Source organism: Nesoenas mayeri (genome assembly GCF_963082525.1).
Source record: "Nesoenas mayeri genome assembly, chromosome: Z".
Lineage (NCBI taxonomy): Eukaryota > Metazoa > Chordata > Aves > Columbiformes > Columbidae > Nesoenas > Nesoenas mayeri.
Window position 1 is genome coordinate 43,983,480 of NC_137542.1, and position 15,477 is coordinate 43,998,956.

Sequence of the window (15,477 nt, forward strand, 5' to 3'; positions counted from 1 at the left end):
GAAATACATTTGGAGAATGGAATGTGAGAATGAGATAGTGTTTCTTGAGGACTTGTGGTGTCAAGGAGTGTAGTTCACGCAGGAGAGAACTGGGCTTCTCTTTTACAGATCAGCTGTATTAGAACAAACCAAACTTACTACATTTTCCAGAGACTGAGAAGATTTATTTCAGTCCTATGCTGATTCCTACACAGTCCAAGAGTACAGAACTTTGTGATGGAAAAGCTGTCACAGAAAACTTCATAAGCATCTTTTACAACTAAAATAGTAGAATACATTCAGTAACTGATGTAAGGAAATACTTTTATTTTTCCACAAGTTTTTGCCATCTGTTGAAATATCCCTGGGAGAATCTTTATTTCTTCCGAGAGTTTATTATCTGTCTGGAACAGTGAACTCTTCAGAATCAGGGTGCAGCTTGAAGATAAGAAAAACGGTGTTTGCAAGATTTTCCTGTGAGAGTTTTCTCTTGATGCATTCCTTCACATTTGTTAAAGCATGCATTCATACTTTTAGCGCATGGAGCAGACATAAGAAGCATGCTTGATTTTTGTAAAAACACTTCAAAATTATTACTACAAAATGGCAATTTCAGGTTTTGAAAAGTTGAAGTTCTCAACAGTCTGATGCATTTTAGAATATAAATGTGAGAGGTATATTCCATGTGCCTTCAGTCTTAAATACCATTTTGAATAAACTATTGAAGTGTATTTTGCATTTCATTGCAACTTAATGCTTTTTAAATTCAGCATATTTTTTTTTGTTTCTTTAGGAAAATAATTAGCGAAATTATTAATTTGAAAAGTAGAGAAGATAATGCATATTTGTTAATTTGTTAATATGTATTTGCAAAGAAAAAAGAAGTATAGTTAATATTAAAAATTTATGTCTTGCTGTTGCTCATATCTGGGCAAATATTTGCTAGTACTGTTTTATTCTTGCAGTTTATTTAAGAGAAAGGAGTAAAAGGATTACAATATTTACATAATATTATTGGTCATAGTCACGATTTCCTTTCATTACAGATTAACAAGTAAAAATCATTGTATTTTGTTTCTTAGAAAATCATAAATAAAAGTTGTTAAAAAAAAAAAATCTATTAAGCCATTGTGTTAATCCATGGTTTATAAATATTTTAAAATTCTGTATATTAGACTTGCATTTTGCTTACTAAAAGAAGGAAGAAAATACAGAGGAAAGGTAAGAAACATTATCCAAGGGACAGAACACCTTGCCTGGAAAAAGTAGTTGAATATTCAAGATACTGGAGGCAGAGATTAAGAGGTGTATAAAGTTTTGAAGGACCTGAAGAAAATTGACAATGGTGTGTCTCACAACTAAAGAACATTAGTGTGTCAGATAAAATTTCAGGAGGTAAGTTTTAAACAAAGAAAATGTATTTTTCATGACTGATAATTAAGTTATGGAATGGCATTGTCCCATTTTATCATAGGATGCCAAGAATATTCTAAATGGGTTCAAAAGTGATTAGACATATTAACCAAAGGAAAATGTGACAGGGCTATAAAATACAATAAATATAGCAAGACACAGAAGACACAGTAAACAATCTGTGTTTCAGGAATCCTTAAGCTGGAGATATTTGGAAGCAGAGAATTTATGTCAAGATAAATACCACTTTTAAAATTTCTTGCATAGTTTTTTTAAATGTCAACTGGTGAATTTTTGAAACCAGACAGCGAACTAGTTGGATTTTGCCTCTGACTGAATAAAGTTTTAAGCATGTTTGAGCATAAATAGAAATCTTAACCTTAAAGCAACTTGCATGTCAGAAAGGTAAATGTTACGATGTACATCTTCTGTAGGGTGAAACACTGAACATGAAACACTGAAACAAGTGTTCAGCAGTAATTCACGATGCTTTAGTTTGTACTGTATACTAACTAGAGGACTTTTGAGAGCAAGATGATAATAAAGCAATCTTTTAAAACACCAACAGTAATTAAATAGTTTCTTTATGACTAAAAATATTAAGGAAGGTATTTTCTTAATGTTTTGATGTAGAATACTAAGACTTCTGTGGACTAATGTGCTTTAGAGATACGATACGATACAATACAATACAATATAATATAATATAAGTCCCCATTGTTCTTTCTATCTGTAAAGGTTATTGTCGTATTTGTAAATCTGCATATACAGTCTCAATTATGAGCTTTTTTTTAGGTGAGGAAGCTGTATTTAGAATTGTATTCATTCTGCTTCTTCCCTGCATCCATCATAATAAGAATAATGGCAATAACTTCCAAAGGCCGGATATTAAGACCAGTTGTACAAGTATACTGCTGCTCTGTACAGTTATGCCATCAGTGCTAGAGCTGGCCAGCAAACTGAAGTTTGCCTTTTGCACTTTATCTGCAGACAGTGCTCCTTTGTCAATTGCTTCTTAATCTGTAGCTTTCTGGCATGTTTCAGACTTCTTTCAGAGTTTATACCAAGGGAACTGATGCCTTGGTCAGGTGCATTCTTTGAACCTATAAACTGGGTTCTTTCTCTCAGTATCATGCAGTGGTTGCCTTGTTTTGCTGCTGTGGTTGAGCTACAACCTTACTTTTATTATCAGTGGTCTCTGTTCTCAAGAAGCCTTTTTTTTTTTTTCATTTTAATTTATAAAATAGTAAAACAGTTCAAGTTCTTTATTCTTAGAACTATAAAATAATTTACACTGGAAGGAGCTTCTAGAGGCCATGCAACCTAGTTCTTCTACCCAAGCTTGGCGACTTCTTGATTTTATGACTGTCTCCATATTATGCAAGATGCATCAGATAGGTCATGTCATAGTGTTGTTCCCTGAGCTGTCGTATATAATGTGCACATTGTAGAGACCTTCCACCACTGCTTTTTTAAGATTATGTTACCAACTGGATCTCTTACTCGCACCTATTAAGTAATATCTCTGCACCTTCTACCAGGTTGGAAAAAAACCTCACAAACCTGAACCAACCAACCAACACCCCCCCACGCACCAAATCCAGTCCACAGTCTTTTTGTTCATGCTTTCAGTATTTTAAAACCATATGCAAATATGCTGCTGCATGTGCTGTGAATTCGTAGTTGAAGGTGTATGTCATCAAGTAGGATGTTCAGTAAAGTCTAGTACCTCTTTCAATCCAAGTGATGATAGACAATGATACTGTTTTCTAAAACATTTGGAGATTTATTTGGACACAAATCCTGTGATGCTTCCACAGTTATTCTTTAAAGCATTTACTACACCTGAGAAGTGGTAAGTAGCACTCTAGAGGAAAACATGATCTCTGTTATGAGTGGTGTTGACAGGACTGTAGTTGTTTACCTGTACCTATTAGGGGGAATAATAACTACCAATGATTGTGACAGTGAAAAGCCTCTACATTTACCTAATAAGAAACCAGGAGTATTAATTATTTGACACCTCTTTTACTAAAATATTTTGCTTTTTAGCTTGGTATGTTGCAAAGGAAATATATATGCAAGGAGTAAGAGAGTGGCTCAGTAAGGATTAGTAGTCTTTCTTGTAGCTCTGCTCAGGAGCAATAGGCAGGAAGAGCTGTTTTTAGCATCTCTAAACAAGTTCATTTTTTAAGTTTCTACTGAAACATGCTAATGATTTATCAGAGAAACAACTCTTCAGTTTTGTTTTTGAGATATGGCACAAAAATGGAAAGTGCTGTGGTTTTTTATATACTACTTGCAACTCATCTTTAGAAATGTTTGATTTAGAGATTTACTTCTATCCTTAATCCACCAGGAAATTGCAAGAATATCCAAAATAGTAGTAGAACTATGCTTTGAAGTATCAGATTGTACCATGTGTTTATTTCAGACAAGCAATAAAGTGTTCCTTGTCTTCGGAATTGTAGTGGGATTAAAATATTATACGTTACATATTAACTTTGGATTTTTACTAGAAAGTATGTGGAAGCATGTGGGGTTTTTTTTCAAAGAAATAGTCTCTAGATAAATACTAATACAGACTGTGAAATAGAGGTATGTGAAACAGAGCTCCATCCCCAAACTGGGGTTGCAGGGAAGAGGGATATTTAGACATACCCATTTAATTCATATCCCCAGATGGCTTATATAGTCCTTCTGTTTGAGTCCTAGCTCTCAATCTTAGTCCTAGATGCTGAAGACTTACTTTTTATGGTGTAGCTTGGCTGTGGGTAAGGTATGTTAATACTATTTCTAAGCTTTGTCCTGGTACCCTTGGTGGGTGAATATCACTGAAGTCATTTTTACACATCTGTTTGTGAGCAATTTGTTTAATGTTGTAGAACTTGCTCCTTACAGGTATTACCACTATTGATGCAGATTAGAACTCTTGTCCATAGTCTGTGGGCAGAAAACAGGTACTGAAAGAACTATGAATGTGGAATTTTCTTCTAGCATTGATAAGCAAAGTGGTGTCTCTGATGAGTTTGTAACAGAACTAGATACTGAATTAACAAACATCAAGTTATGAACTTTGTTCCCAAATGGTTTTAAATAATAGCTAACATTTAAATGACTTATAGAATATATGTGTTTCTGTATTTACAAATCTAGATATCGTCTGTCCACATGTGTGTAGGACATTTTGCGTTTTTAAATCTTCCTTTGGTCTTTTTTAGGTCCATAATATATTGGCTGAAATGGTCATGGGTGGAATGGTTTTGGAGACGAACATGAATGAAATTGTCACTCAGATTGATGCTCAAAATAAACTGGAGAAATCTGAGGTAAGAGTGATGCACTGTGTAGTTTTGGAACTGAAAATTGTAGTAGTTGTAGTTGTAGTTCGTACAGTTGTAGTTCTGGTTGTAGTTAATGCATGCTATATAATGCTTTTTGCCCTTCAGTAGCAAAGTATATACAGCTGCTTGCTTATAATGCTAAAAATTGACAATGTATCATTAGGCTAGGATGTTGTACTTTTCATCTGAAGTAATAATTGATTAGAGTTGCTACAGATTAGTTTTTGTTATTTGTGTTTAATAGCATTGTGCACCATTGCTATTGAGATACATCTGTAGTTCTCTAAGTTTCTCTTGCAGAAAGCATCTTATTTCCAGTGTATTTGTTATGCTGGACTAGTGACCGTAACACTTAAGTGAAATCAGGTAAAGAACCAAAGTGTGTATACAAAGACTACCTATTCCTGTCTGCTAGTATGTTTCTAGCACCTGAAATAAATCGCAGCATGTTTAGTGTCACAATAGTGCTGCAACACAAAATGATAAATTGGACTGAAATGGAGTAGATAGACTTCAAAGCCCAGTTTTAGACCCTTTAAAGTAAAAATGAATTCTGCCATTTTGGTAATCTGAACATTGGGTCTTCAATTAAACAGATTACAGTGAGAAATGGTATTCTGTGTGTGCCTGTAACAGTCTGGGGGGTACTCACATAAGTTGTAGGAATCCTTTTTCACTTCAACAATTGTTGAATTTGTATTTAGGAAATAAACTTAGGCTAGGATTTTAGAATTAACTTCAGCTATGACACAGACTATTGTTGTTCTTTTAACATCACCAGACACGCCTCGTAAGCCAAAATACTACTAGTACATCTTAGCTAAGTCTGTGATTAATTCTTGTTGATGAGAGTCATTCCACAGAAGAACACATAATCTGATTTTTGAAGTGTAATATTAGAACTTCTAAACAAACCTTTGCTTGAGTTGGAGACTGTTTCCAAAGTTGAAGTCAGCTGAGTAGATTGAAATATTGCAGGTGGCATAAATATGAGCTAAATGACATTTTAGAAGACCCAGAGAACCTCCTAGTTTAAACTGCAACAAAGAGAAAAATGAATTCTTCAGCTTTTTTGTAGTACAATTCATACTGTTCTGCTAATGCTGCAATTTCACACCGACTGCACAACCTCAAGTCTTTTAATACATTTAATTGTCTGTTTTGCACAACTTCCAAACTGTATCCAACAACAGCACAACACTGTGAAAAACAGGAAAAAGCTAGGTATGATATGATACAGTGCATAGCAGTATAAATCCAAAAGGATTATATTGTAGATTATGAAGGTGTCCAAAACGTTCATTTTAACATTTTTCTCAAACTCAGAATGAACCATTGGTCACAGAGATGAGTATTTGGAATTATTCTCATAAGTTTCTTACTATATTTGAATAATTCTAGATGCATATTTTTTTCTTTATTTGATGAAAGGGTAACATAGTGTCACAAAAGCTGAACTTACTGACCAGCTGTGTCCTACCATGTATTATGTGCATATCCGTTTTACCTAAAAATACTTCATTAAAGTATTTATTTTTAATTATGTGAATTCTGCTGCCAAGTCAGTGGTAGACCAGTCTCTGACTAGTCATCTGAAACTCATTGTTTCAGTGCAGCCAGCTGCAATACTTGCTGTTTTCCATTTTTCATCAGTCAGTCATTCTTTCTTTTAAGAAGCTTCTAGTATAAAAATAGGTGGTAGGAGATACACATGCTCTGAGCTCTACGTGCTTTTGGTAAGGCAAATAGCAACTTGTTCCTTTACATTCAGCAATGAATTATAGAAGGTAAAGAAGTAGCAGTGATAAATTAAAACACTTGGTGGCTGGGATGGAGTAGAACATTTCACAATCTGCTCACCACAAATACATTTTTTTTGTTAGTTCAGTGACTGTTTCTTTTCAAATGTAACAGTTACTGTAGTGTTCAGATACTTCATAATATCTGGTAACTATTTCCTCAGATCATTAATCATTTGTTTCATGTATATCCATAGAAGTTTCCTGATTGCTATTTGTTTTCCCTTTGTCTTTTTGATCAAGATTGTAAATCTTTGAACATATCTTTCCTGAACATGTATTTTCAAGATACGAGCAAATCCAGTTCATGTAATTCCAAACCAGTTGATAATATTTTTGAATGCTGGTCACTAAGAAATCAAAACTAGTGGATCTTCTTAGTTTTCTTTAATTAAAAAAAAAAAAAAAAAAAATAAAAAAAATAAAAAAAATTAGAACCTTTATGTTATATATTTAGAAATTATATATTGTATTGTATTATTATAGGGCTGCCACTTATGCCACAGCACTCTTGCTTTAGTCTGTTTGCCTAGTTAGACTCCGTCATAGTTTTTGCATCCTTAAAATAGCTGCTTAAAATTGCCTTTTGTAGCTGAAATGATGAAGCTTATAAAGTTGTAATAAGCAACATTTTCAGAAATGTTTTAAATTTTGTATTTTGCCCACCTGGCTTCCCTTAATATAAGAAGTTTAGCCATTTGACATCAGGTATTTGTCTAGTTATGTATTAGGTTTCTAAACAGCCTTTCAGTTAGAATTCAGTGAAGAAGATTGAATGCATTTTTTAAATTCACAAATACTTGAGCAAAGCTATCAAGTCAAACAATTTGTTAATGCTTTCAACAAAGATTAATTACTTAAACCACTATGAGGGAGTCCCTAGCTTTGATTTCTGATTCAGCTCTTACATTGCTTGGATGGGCTACAAAGTAAATTTTATTTCTACCCTCAGAAATGTTGTTTTAAATGCATTTCCCTACCTTTCAGTTTAGTGTTTATCTATGAATGGATTTGCGGTCAATCCTCCTGAAGCCAAAGGATCATTGCAATTAAGGGAGGGAATTTTTGGGAGAGGGGTCATTGGGATTTTATCCAGAGCCTCCTGAAGTTTCATAGGTGAACCTGGGCTACCTCTTCTCTATTTGGAGTGTTCGACTGTGTGTGATTTAGACTTTTAAGTTGGACCTCATTTTTTCCGAACCTCCTGATCTTTTCTAGCTCTTTCCATTCTTCTCTCTTACAGACCTTTATCTTTCAGTCTCCCAGACAGGACAGGTAGACAAAGGTATTGCTGACTTTTAGAAAAAAATGTACTTTTAACAAAAAGGGAAAGCAAAATGATGTCAAAGGCAATAAATTATGTAGGCCAGACTCAAAAATTATGTGTAAAAATACCCATACTAGTCCTTGTAGCCTACTTTTTGTGCTAGTTTCTTCTTGTAATTCCCTCATCTTTTTATTGGCTATAGTGTATTTTACTAGCATTCCATTGACATCATATATTTTTTTTTTTTTTATTTCTCTTCCTGCATTTTAGAATTTAACTTTTCTTTCTATCATTGTTTCAGAAACTTATATGAATATTAGAAAAAAAACTGCAAAACTAATCTGAGTAAAAATTGAACACACAGATAACAAAATATGATCTGATGACATAACAGAAATAGGTTCCTTATTGGGAGAGTTTTGTACCTCATAATCTAAGATAGGTAATATGAACTCTATACCATCACCTTTTAGTATTTCCAAGTGAAAACAAAGAACTTTTACTTGCTTACAAAGACAAGTTTCAGAATAAGTTTCAGGTGAATGTAACTTAAACAAACAAGCCCACAACATCAAAATCAACAAAGGCAACTCAAATAGTTTTCTACATACAGAATAAAATTATCAGTGGAATTTGTATTAATTATGCAGAAATACCAGAGTTGATCTTTGAACCTTAAGTATATCAAACATAAAATGAGAAGGGCTGTCAGCATGTACTCAGCTTCAGATGTGCATTTGCTGCCCTTGCAATCTGGATCACTGATTTTGCTTTAAGAAATCTTGCTAACTGCTGTCACTGAACATGAATATTAACAAGAAACTGAAAAAGGAGGAGGAAAATTTATGTTTGAATTTCAGCTTATGGTCATTGTCCGCTGTCATTTCCTGTTTAAAACATTTAATTCAGCTCAACACTTGCAAGGTTAGTCAACGTTAGTAGCAGTACTTCAGAATTCATTTCCACTCATTTTAAGTATCTGTGTATTCAAACTGCAGGTATTTTAAAAAGCTGGAATCTTAAGCAGATGAAGTTTGTTTAATTTATTAATAGCTTTGCTCTTTACTTTTATATGATCTTTCTAGGATAAAGTAATGCAATAGCTTTAAGATTTAACAAATATAATTCTGTAATTGGATTTAGTAGCAATAAGTTGTAAAGCATTAGCTAAAAAATATTTTTGGGTAGTATGAAACATTTTACCTAAATTTGAAATATGCTATAGCACATGAAGAAAAACAAGCAAATGACCTTCCTCTGCCTAATATGTCAGTACTTTTAACATATAATGTGTATTTCATCATAACACTAGGGAGCTTGATTTCAGGTTTGTTTTATTTTTATTTGTGCAAAGCTACTTTTCTTTTTCTCTATTCTGCTCACACATATTCTGTTTTTATTTTTGGGTCTGGCAATTAAAAACAAAGAAACAAATAATTAATCATTCCCATCCATTACTCTCTTTGTGATTCAAGTGCTTAAAATTTCCAAGAGTATGTCTTAAGTCTTCTTATCTGTTTGGCCTCATTTTGATATACTTGCAGACTTCATTTTGTTTTTTCTCTAATTATGTTCATTTATTTAACTTCATAAGTAGGGGACATGATCATTCCTTTATATTACGTATTGCATCCTTTCATGATTTCATAACCCTGCTGCTTTGAAGTCATACGTGTTCTGGAAAGAAGCGTTGGTATGAAACATCAGCAGCAGAAAGGTCCTAGTGCCTCTGAAATAACTGGAAAAGGGTGGCTTATTTTGCAAAGCGTTAGCCTTCATTATTTTGTTTTCTAGTAGCCTGTATATTTTTATATATTTGTTTTAGCGATAGCTAGCTCTGTGTAGTGTTGTTGGGGATGACAGTTTGAATTTTTTTTTTTTTCCTATTTGTATGTGCATATTAACTACATTTGTGATGTGCAATACTTTCTCCAAACGATCTGAATTTCTTTTTAAAGAGTACAACAATGTTTCTGGGATCACTTTCCTGTAGAATTATCAGTGGGGCATTATGAGAAAGGGTGATGATAAGAATGAAGGAAATTAATTCCTGTAGTGATAAATAATGACCCAAGTAAAGGAACAGCTCACATTTCTCACTTGATAGACTAGAATCAGGAGAATAAAAGTTCTATTATTAAATGTGTCTATTTGAGTTTTTAAAATAGCATTATTGTTTTGCATATATGCCATTGCTCTTTCACTCTAAAGGTATATGAGAATGTTTAGAAGAATTTTTTGTGGTAACTGAACCTAAAATTTTAACACACAGCATTTCAACATTAAAGTACAACTTTCAATAACAAATGAAATAGAGAATACAAAGCAGCTGTGGCAAAAAAATTGTATTGGCTTATTGTAATACCACCTCTATGCAATTCGTACTGTATTTCCAGAATTTCATTAATATGTCTTTAGAAGTTTCATTTCACTTGCTTAAGTCATTTGCTTGCTGTGACAGACTATTCATCATTCATTGCATGTTTAAAACTTGCTACATGGATGTTGTGGTGGGATTTTTTTGTTTGTTTTGGGTTTTGTTTTGGTTTGTTTTCCCAAGTGAAACAGTTTTTTCTTTGCACATCACCAACTTACCTGCTGAATTATTTGATAAAAAAGGCATTTGAAACTTGTCCAGTTCACTGTTACAGTGATGGCTCTTTTAATCAGGTACCTAAGTAAAACTCCTTAAATCACATTGGGCTGGAAGTACTTCTTTTAGTACATTTGTATGTGTAAATACGGTTCACTTTCTGTAAAAGAAATTATAAGTAAATGGAAGGACTGAATACTGGTTGCTTCTTCAACATGCTAAAAAGGAATGCTAAGACATTCAGATATAATAGAATTTGAAATAATGTATTAGTTATACAGTTTGGGAGTTTAAGTACTTTTTATCTATTCGATATTTTTACGGGCTGTTTGTTTTGTCTTAGAAATACTATATGACTGTCTTGTGCTTGATAGGGTTGACATTCATTCTGATAAATAGCATTCTTCTATGCATATTATGTATACATTTAATTACAAATACACTTAATACAGAGAATTATAGGAGAAGAGAATGTAATAGTTTAAAAATTTATACTCCAGCAAATGATAGTGAAAGACAATCTGACTGGGACAAAAAAAAAAAAAAAAAAAAAAAGAAAAAGAAAAAGAAAGAAAAAAAAAAAAAGTTATCCAAAATTCATAGAACTTTTGTCAGGGATCTTCACTGATCCTGATCCAGAACGGTCCTCGTGAAATGTGGCTGTTGGAAGTTGTGACTGCATAAGGGGGTGGAAGGGCAATGGTCATGTCAACTGTGGTGTTTTAAATAATTCTCAATTGTGTCTCCATTGTATCCTTGCCATTGGGGCGGGAGGCAGGGACTGTAAGTCTGTGTAAAGAGGATAGCTGCAGGTAGGTAAAAATAATGACCGGTTATACTAAAACTTTTATTTGTCCATTAAGAATAATTAATTTCCATTAAATTAGGGTAAGGAATCTCCATCCTAGTCACCTAGAAGGCATCTCTCTTTCAAATTGCCAGCCATGCTTGTTTGTGTGGACCACGTCTATCACTTAACGATATTCTTCTGGTTTCCCATTGTTTCAGTTACAAGTTGTATAATTCATTGCTTTTGTTACTACTCTATTAGTATTTTCATCTTCTCTATGGAAAACAGTTTACATTGCCCCACTTTCATTTTTGCTTAAATAATTTTTCTCCAGTTACCTAATAAAAAATTTAAAGGATAGAACCAAATAAAATGGAAATGCATTTACTGCTTCATGTGATGAAACTTCACTGGTAGTTACTTCTTGATTTCAAATTAGTACTTCCTAGTTCTCAAATATAAAAGGACAGTGTTGGGCAGCTTCATGTCTTCTGCACTGTTTTTTAATAAATAGCACCAAATTGCAGTGTCTAATGCTGCTACTTTAAGATATTGCAGATTCAGGGATGCAAATTTAGGGTACTTGCATTTCTTAATACTACTAATGTTAGGTCCAGATTTTTCCCTTCATGAAGGTATTGCAATTGAAACAGCCTCTGAAGTGAATGACCGGACAGTCTTGGTGGTAGTAAGGGAAACCGAGGAAAAGAGGCTTTGAAAATAGCTTTTTGCACTTTTAGAGTTTTATTTAGTGTGCACTTTTGAGAACTGTTAATTTAGATTATGTTGGAGCCAAAGTGAGAGCAAATTACTTGGTGGCATTAGAGATTTAAGATTTCCTGAGCTTTCTCCTCCACCCCCACATGCCTCTCCCAACTTCGGCATGTCTCATGTGTGAGTGTCTGGCAGGGGGAGTGTTGTGATGGATGACTCGTGGCTTTCTGGTCTCAGTTCCTGGTACTGGGAATCCTCCTGTGACTAAAATCTAGGGATTTATGATGGAAATCTTAGATGTATTTCTTACAGGAGAGTAGTAAAAGGAAGATTTTACTTATTCATTTATTTATTTATTTATTTATTTATTTATTTATTTATTTATTTACACGTCCTTCAATAAGTGGAGTTGTTATCTGAGGAGTATATGGGGTGTTTGTGTCCTTCTCTGCAGTAGTGCAGGTCGACACCATGGAAGTCAAAGGCTTTGAACAATAGTCACCTACCAACACTATTTAATTAACAGATATGATACAAACTTTTCCAGGAGTTTTTCTTCTTTTGTTTTGCTGTATTTCTTGCTCAGAATTATTTTATCTACAAATGCACTGGTTTATTCAGTCTTTGACACTCTTGTAGTGAAAGTCCTTCAATTTCTACAGGTTTAGCCTTTCATTTAACCAGTGCTTAGCATGTTGCTTTGTTTTGTGTGAATTTTTCCATCTTACTGGGCCTGCAATATGCCACACTCTAAAACTGTAGTAGTTCTGAAAATCACTTTGTGCTTTTCTTTATTTTTGAATATTTTTAATTCTACTTTGAAAACATCAACATAAAAAGGTAGCTTTTTAACATATTCACAGAATTTGGAATATAATGTGTTTTTCTGCAAATAAGAGCCCTGTTTTTAAAATTTTTGAGGATTTTTTTTTTCCCAGCAAGAACAAAATTATTTTTTCACTTTTGTGGCAAACCTGATCAAAAACCACACAGCTAATTCTAAATACCCATAGAAAATCTGAACTTTTAGGAGAAACATTTCTATACTTAAAACGAATAGTACCTTTTCTACACAGCATCAAATACAGTAACTAAATTAATGGCGTTTTTCTAATATTCCTTAAAATGGAAAGGTTTTGAAGAGATGTTCTTCAGAAGTAATAAGTAAAGATCTTGTTTTGCATGTCTTCAGGCCTCTGAGCTGTAAATAATCTTTGTTCGCATTTCAGTGATATACTCTAGTGTGTAAACTTGGCAGTTATTTTATCTAAAAAGTAGAACTAGATGGAAGTCGGTAATGAACATTGTTCTGTATTGTAGAACTTGCATATTTATACAGAAAGACTCTGGCTTTAAGTGAAGAGAGACTACATGCTGTAGAGGTCTTTAATAGAAAATACGTGCTTCAACATTTAATTTGGCATAACCAGATTATTATATGTTGTTGTGGTGTGCCTGAAGGTGCAGATATGTTAGCATATAATTAGATACTGTGGGACAGCAGATTATTCCAGTTGGTCTGTAGGAACGATCTGTCTGCGTGTTCATTATCGCCCACAAATGTAAGCTGTTTATCCTTTTCAGTTTCAGCTAAGCCACCTTGAAATACCTTTCATATACATGTATATATTCATTTAGATTAGTAATATGGTACAACTGACATTCAGTAGCTTGTTACTTTGAGGTTACATGTTCTGAACCTGTGACCGCTGTTAGTGAACTGTGAACCATGTGAACTTTCAGAATAGGTAAGAGACAAAGACAGCACATTGGACTTCAAATACCACTAGATTCTGTGTTCTATAACCTACACATTACACATGCTTGGATAAGCCTCCTGTCCCTGCATACTTTTTCATCAAGTTGACGTTATGTGTTTTGCCATATAAAAAGGAATGTGTGAACTGTTTTCTCTTTATGGTTTAATATTTCCAAGTAACCCATTTCATCCCAAACACAATTACCATCTGGTCTTTCTAATTGTGTAACCACTGAAATACTTGAAAAGTTAGTTGTCTGTGTATACTGCTTGTGAAACTTCTTGTGACCAATTTGTCTCACTTGCATTTTTCCCTCACTTTATACACAGGCTGGTTTAGCAGGAGCTCCAGCCCGGGCTGTTTCAGCTGTAAAGAATATGAATCTGCCAGAGATCCCAAGAAATATTAATATTGGTGACATCAGTATAAAAGTGCCAAACCTGCCCTCTTTTAAATAACATGGCTACTTCAGGTAAAACCAAGGAAGAAATGTAATAGAGATTTACTGCATAATTGTTTACTAAATAAACGACATGTTGTACTTTTACTATTTGGATAAAACTCAAGGTACTGTATAGACATAACTTGAAAAAATCAGTGCGTGGAGTTGAATGTTGCTTTTGTCTTGTTTGTGAAATTAAAGGAAATGGGTAGTTCCCGTGTGATTTCTAAATTACATTCCTATGCCCTTGTAAGGCATATCACTGTGTCTCGGCTGCTGCAGTATTTTGGGAAAGTATTTAAGATGTTCTTTACTTTGTATAACCTATAATGCTGAGGTTTTTTGTATATTCACTAAGGTCTATAATTAGTGCATTCCTTAACTACTTCTGCTGTTAGTTATGATTATTTAAGTGCAAATGTTGCATGAAAACATTAAACTCTTGTTTTGTTTAAATAAAATAATAACAAACTGGACTTCTGAATACCTGTTTGTCAGAAATCTACTCTTTGCAATAAATCATGTAATTTCCTATTCATTGAGCCAATTGACTATATATGAATACTGTTGTAGCAAGCATTAATGTTGTAGTTTAATCTCTGAAGGAATTACACGGTGGTATTGTATTGAGCGTATTGGCTCTTTACATTTGTCACAAAAGCTGTTCATTATTATTCTGAAGGAAAAACTGCCTTTACTGAAGATCTGATTACTTCTGTTTACACATAGGTGTTGAGAAGATACTTACACAATCTGATAGACTCTCTCTGAGGGTCTGACATTGCTTTGGAAAAAAAGGGTCTCTGCAGTTGCCCTGTGTGTTGTGAAAAGTACAGAGTGGGCTGAGGAGACTGGGCAACTCAGAACTGTAAACATGAAGGTATCAAGTAATGTGATAAGAAAGGACTTCTGGAAAGATAAATGAGGACACCTTAATAGGGCTTCTGTGCCTGGTGACATTTGTGATTATCTACTTTGAGAATTAGATTCATGAGATACTTAGTATTGTTAAGACCTCAGAGAATCTGTGCTATCACCTCTGTGTAAGTTACTCAGCTCTTAAACTCTTCTGTGATCTAAAAAAAATAAAAGGGGATAGTGACTGGTTTTTATAATCATGCTCTTAAGCTCTGTGTGATGTACAAGTCTGTTTAAATAAATAATAAAAATATCATTGAGATATTTAAGAATTCTTGTGAAGTTTTTGTTTTGTTTTGTTTTCCAAAGGAATTGCAGTTGACAAAGTATATGAAATATAATAACATTGTTTTAAGGACAAACACTTCAGGAATAGCCTGAGAGGTCCCATGTTACTTCAGAAATTTGGATGTGGTGTAAAAGAAGCATTCTTTTCCTATGAGTTCAACGTTAAGACA

The 15,477-nt window shown here is 33.6% G+C and overlaps 1 protein-coding gene across 1 annotated transcript in view; it reads left to right on the forward strand.

Moving 5' to 3' along the window:
• The window catches only part of AP3S1 (adaptor related protein complex 3 subunit sigma 1), a 32,362-nt gene extending 17,088 nt beyond the window's left edge, over positions 1-15,274 (forward strand). Inside the window, exons 5-6 of the mRNA XM_080362104.1 lie at positions 4,614-4,721; positions 13,989-15,274. Coding sequence (XP_080218230.1) covers positions 4,614-4,721; positions 13,989-14,117 — 237 coding nt within the window. The 3' untranslated portion in view covers positions 14,118-15,274. The remainder of the gene's footprint in view (positions 1-4,613; positions 4,722-13,988) is intronic.
• The last annotated feature ends 203 nt before the right edge of the window (positions 15,275-15,477 follow it).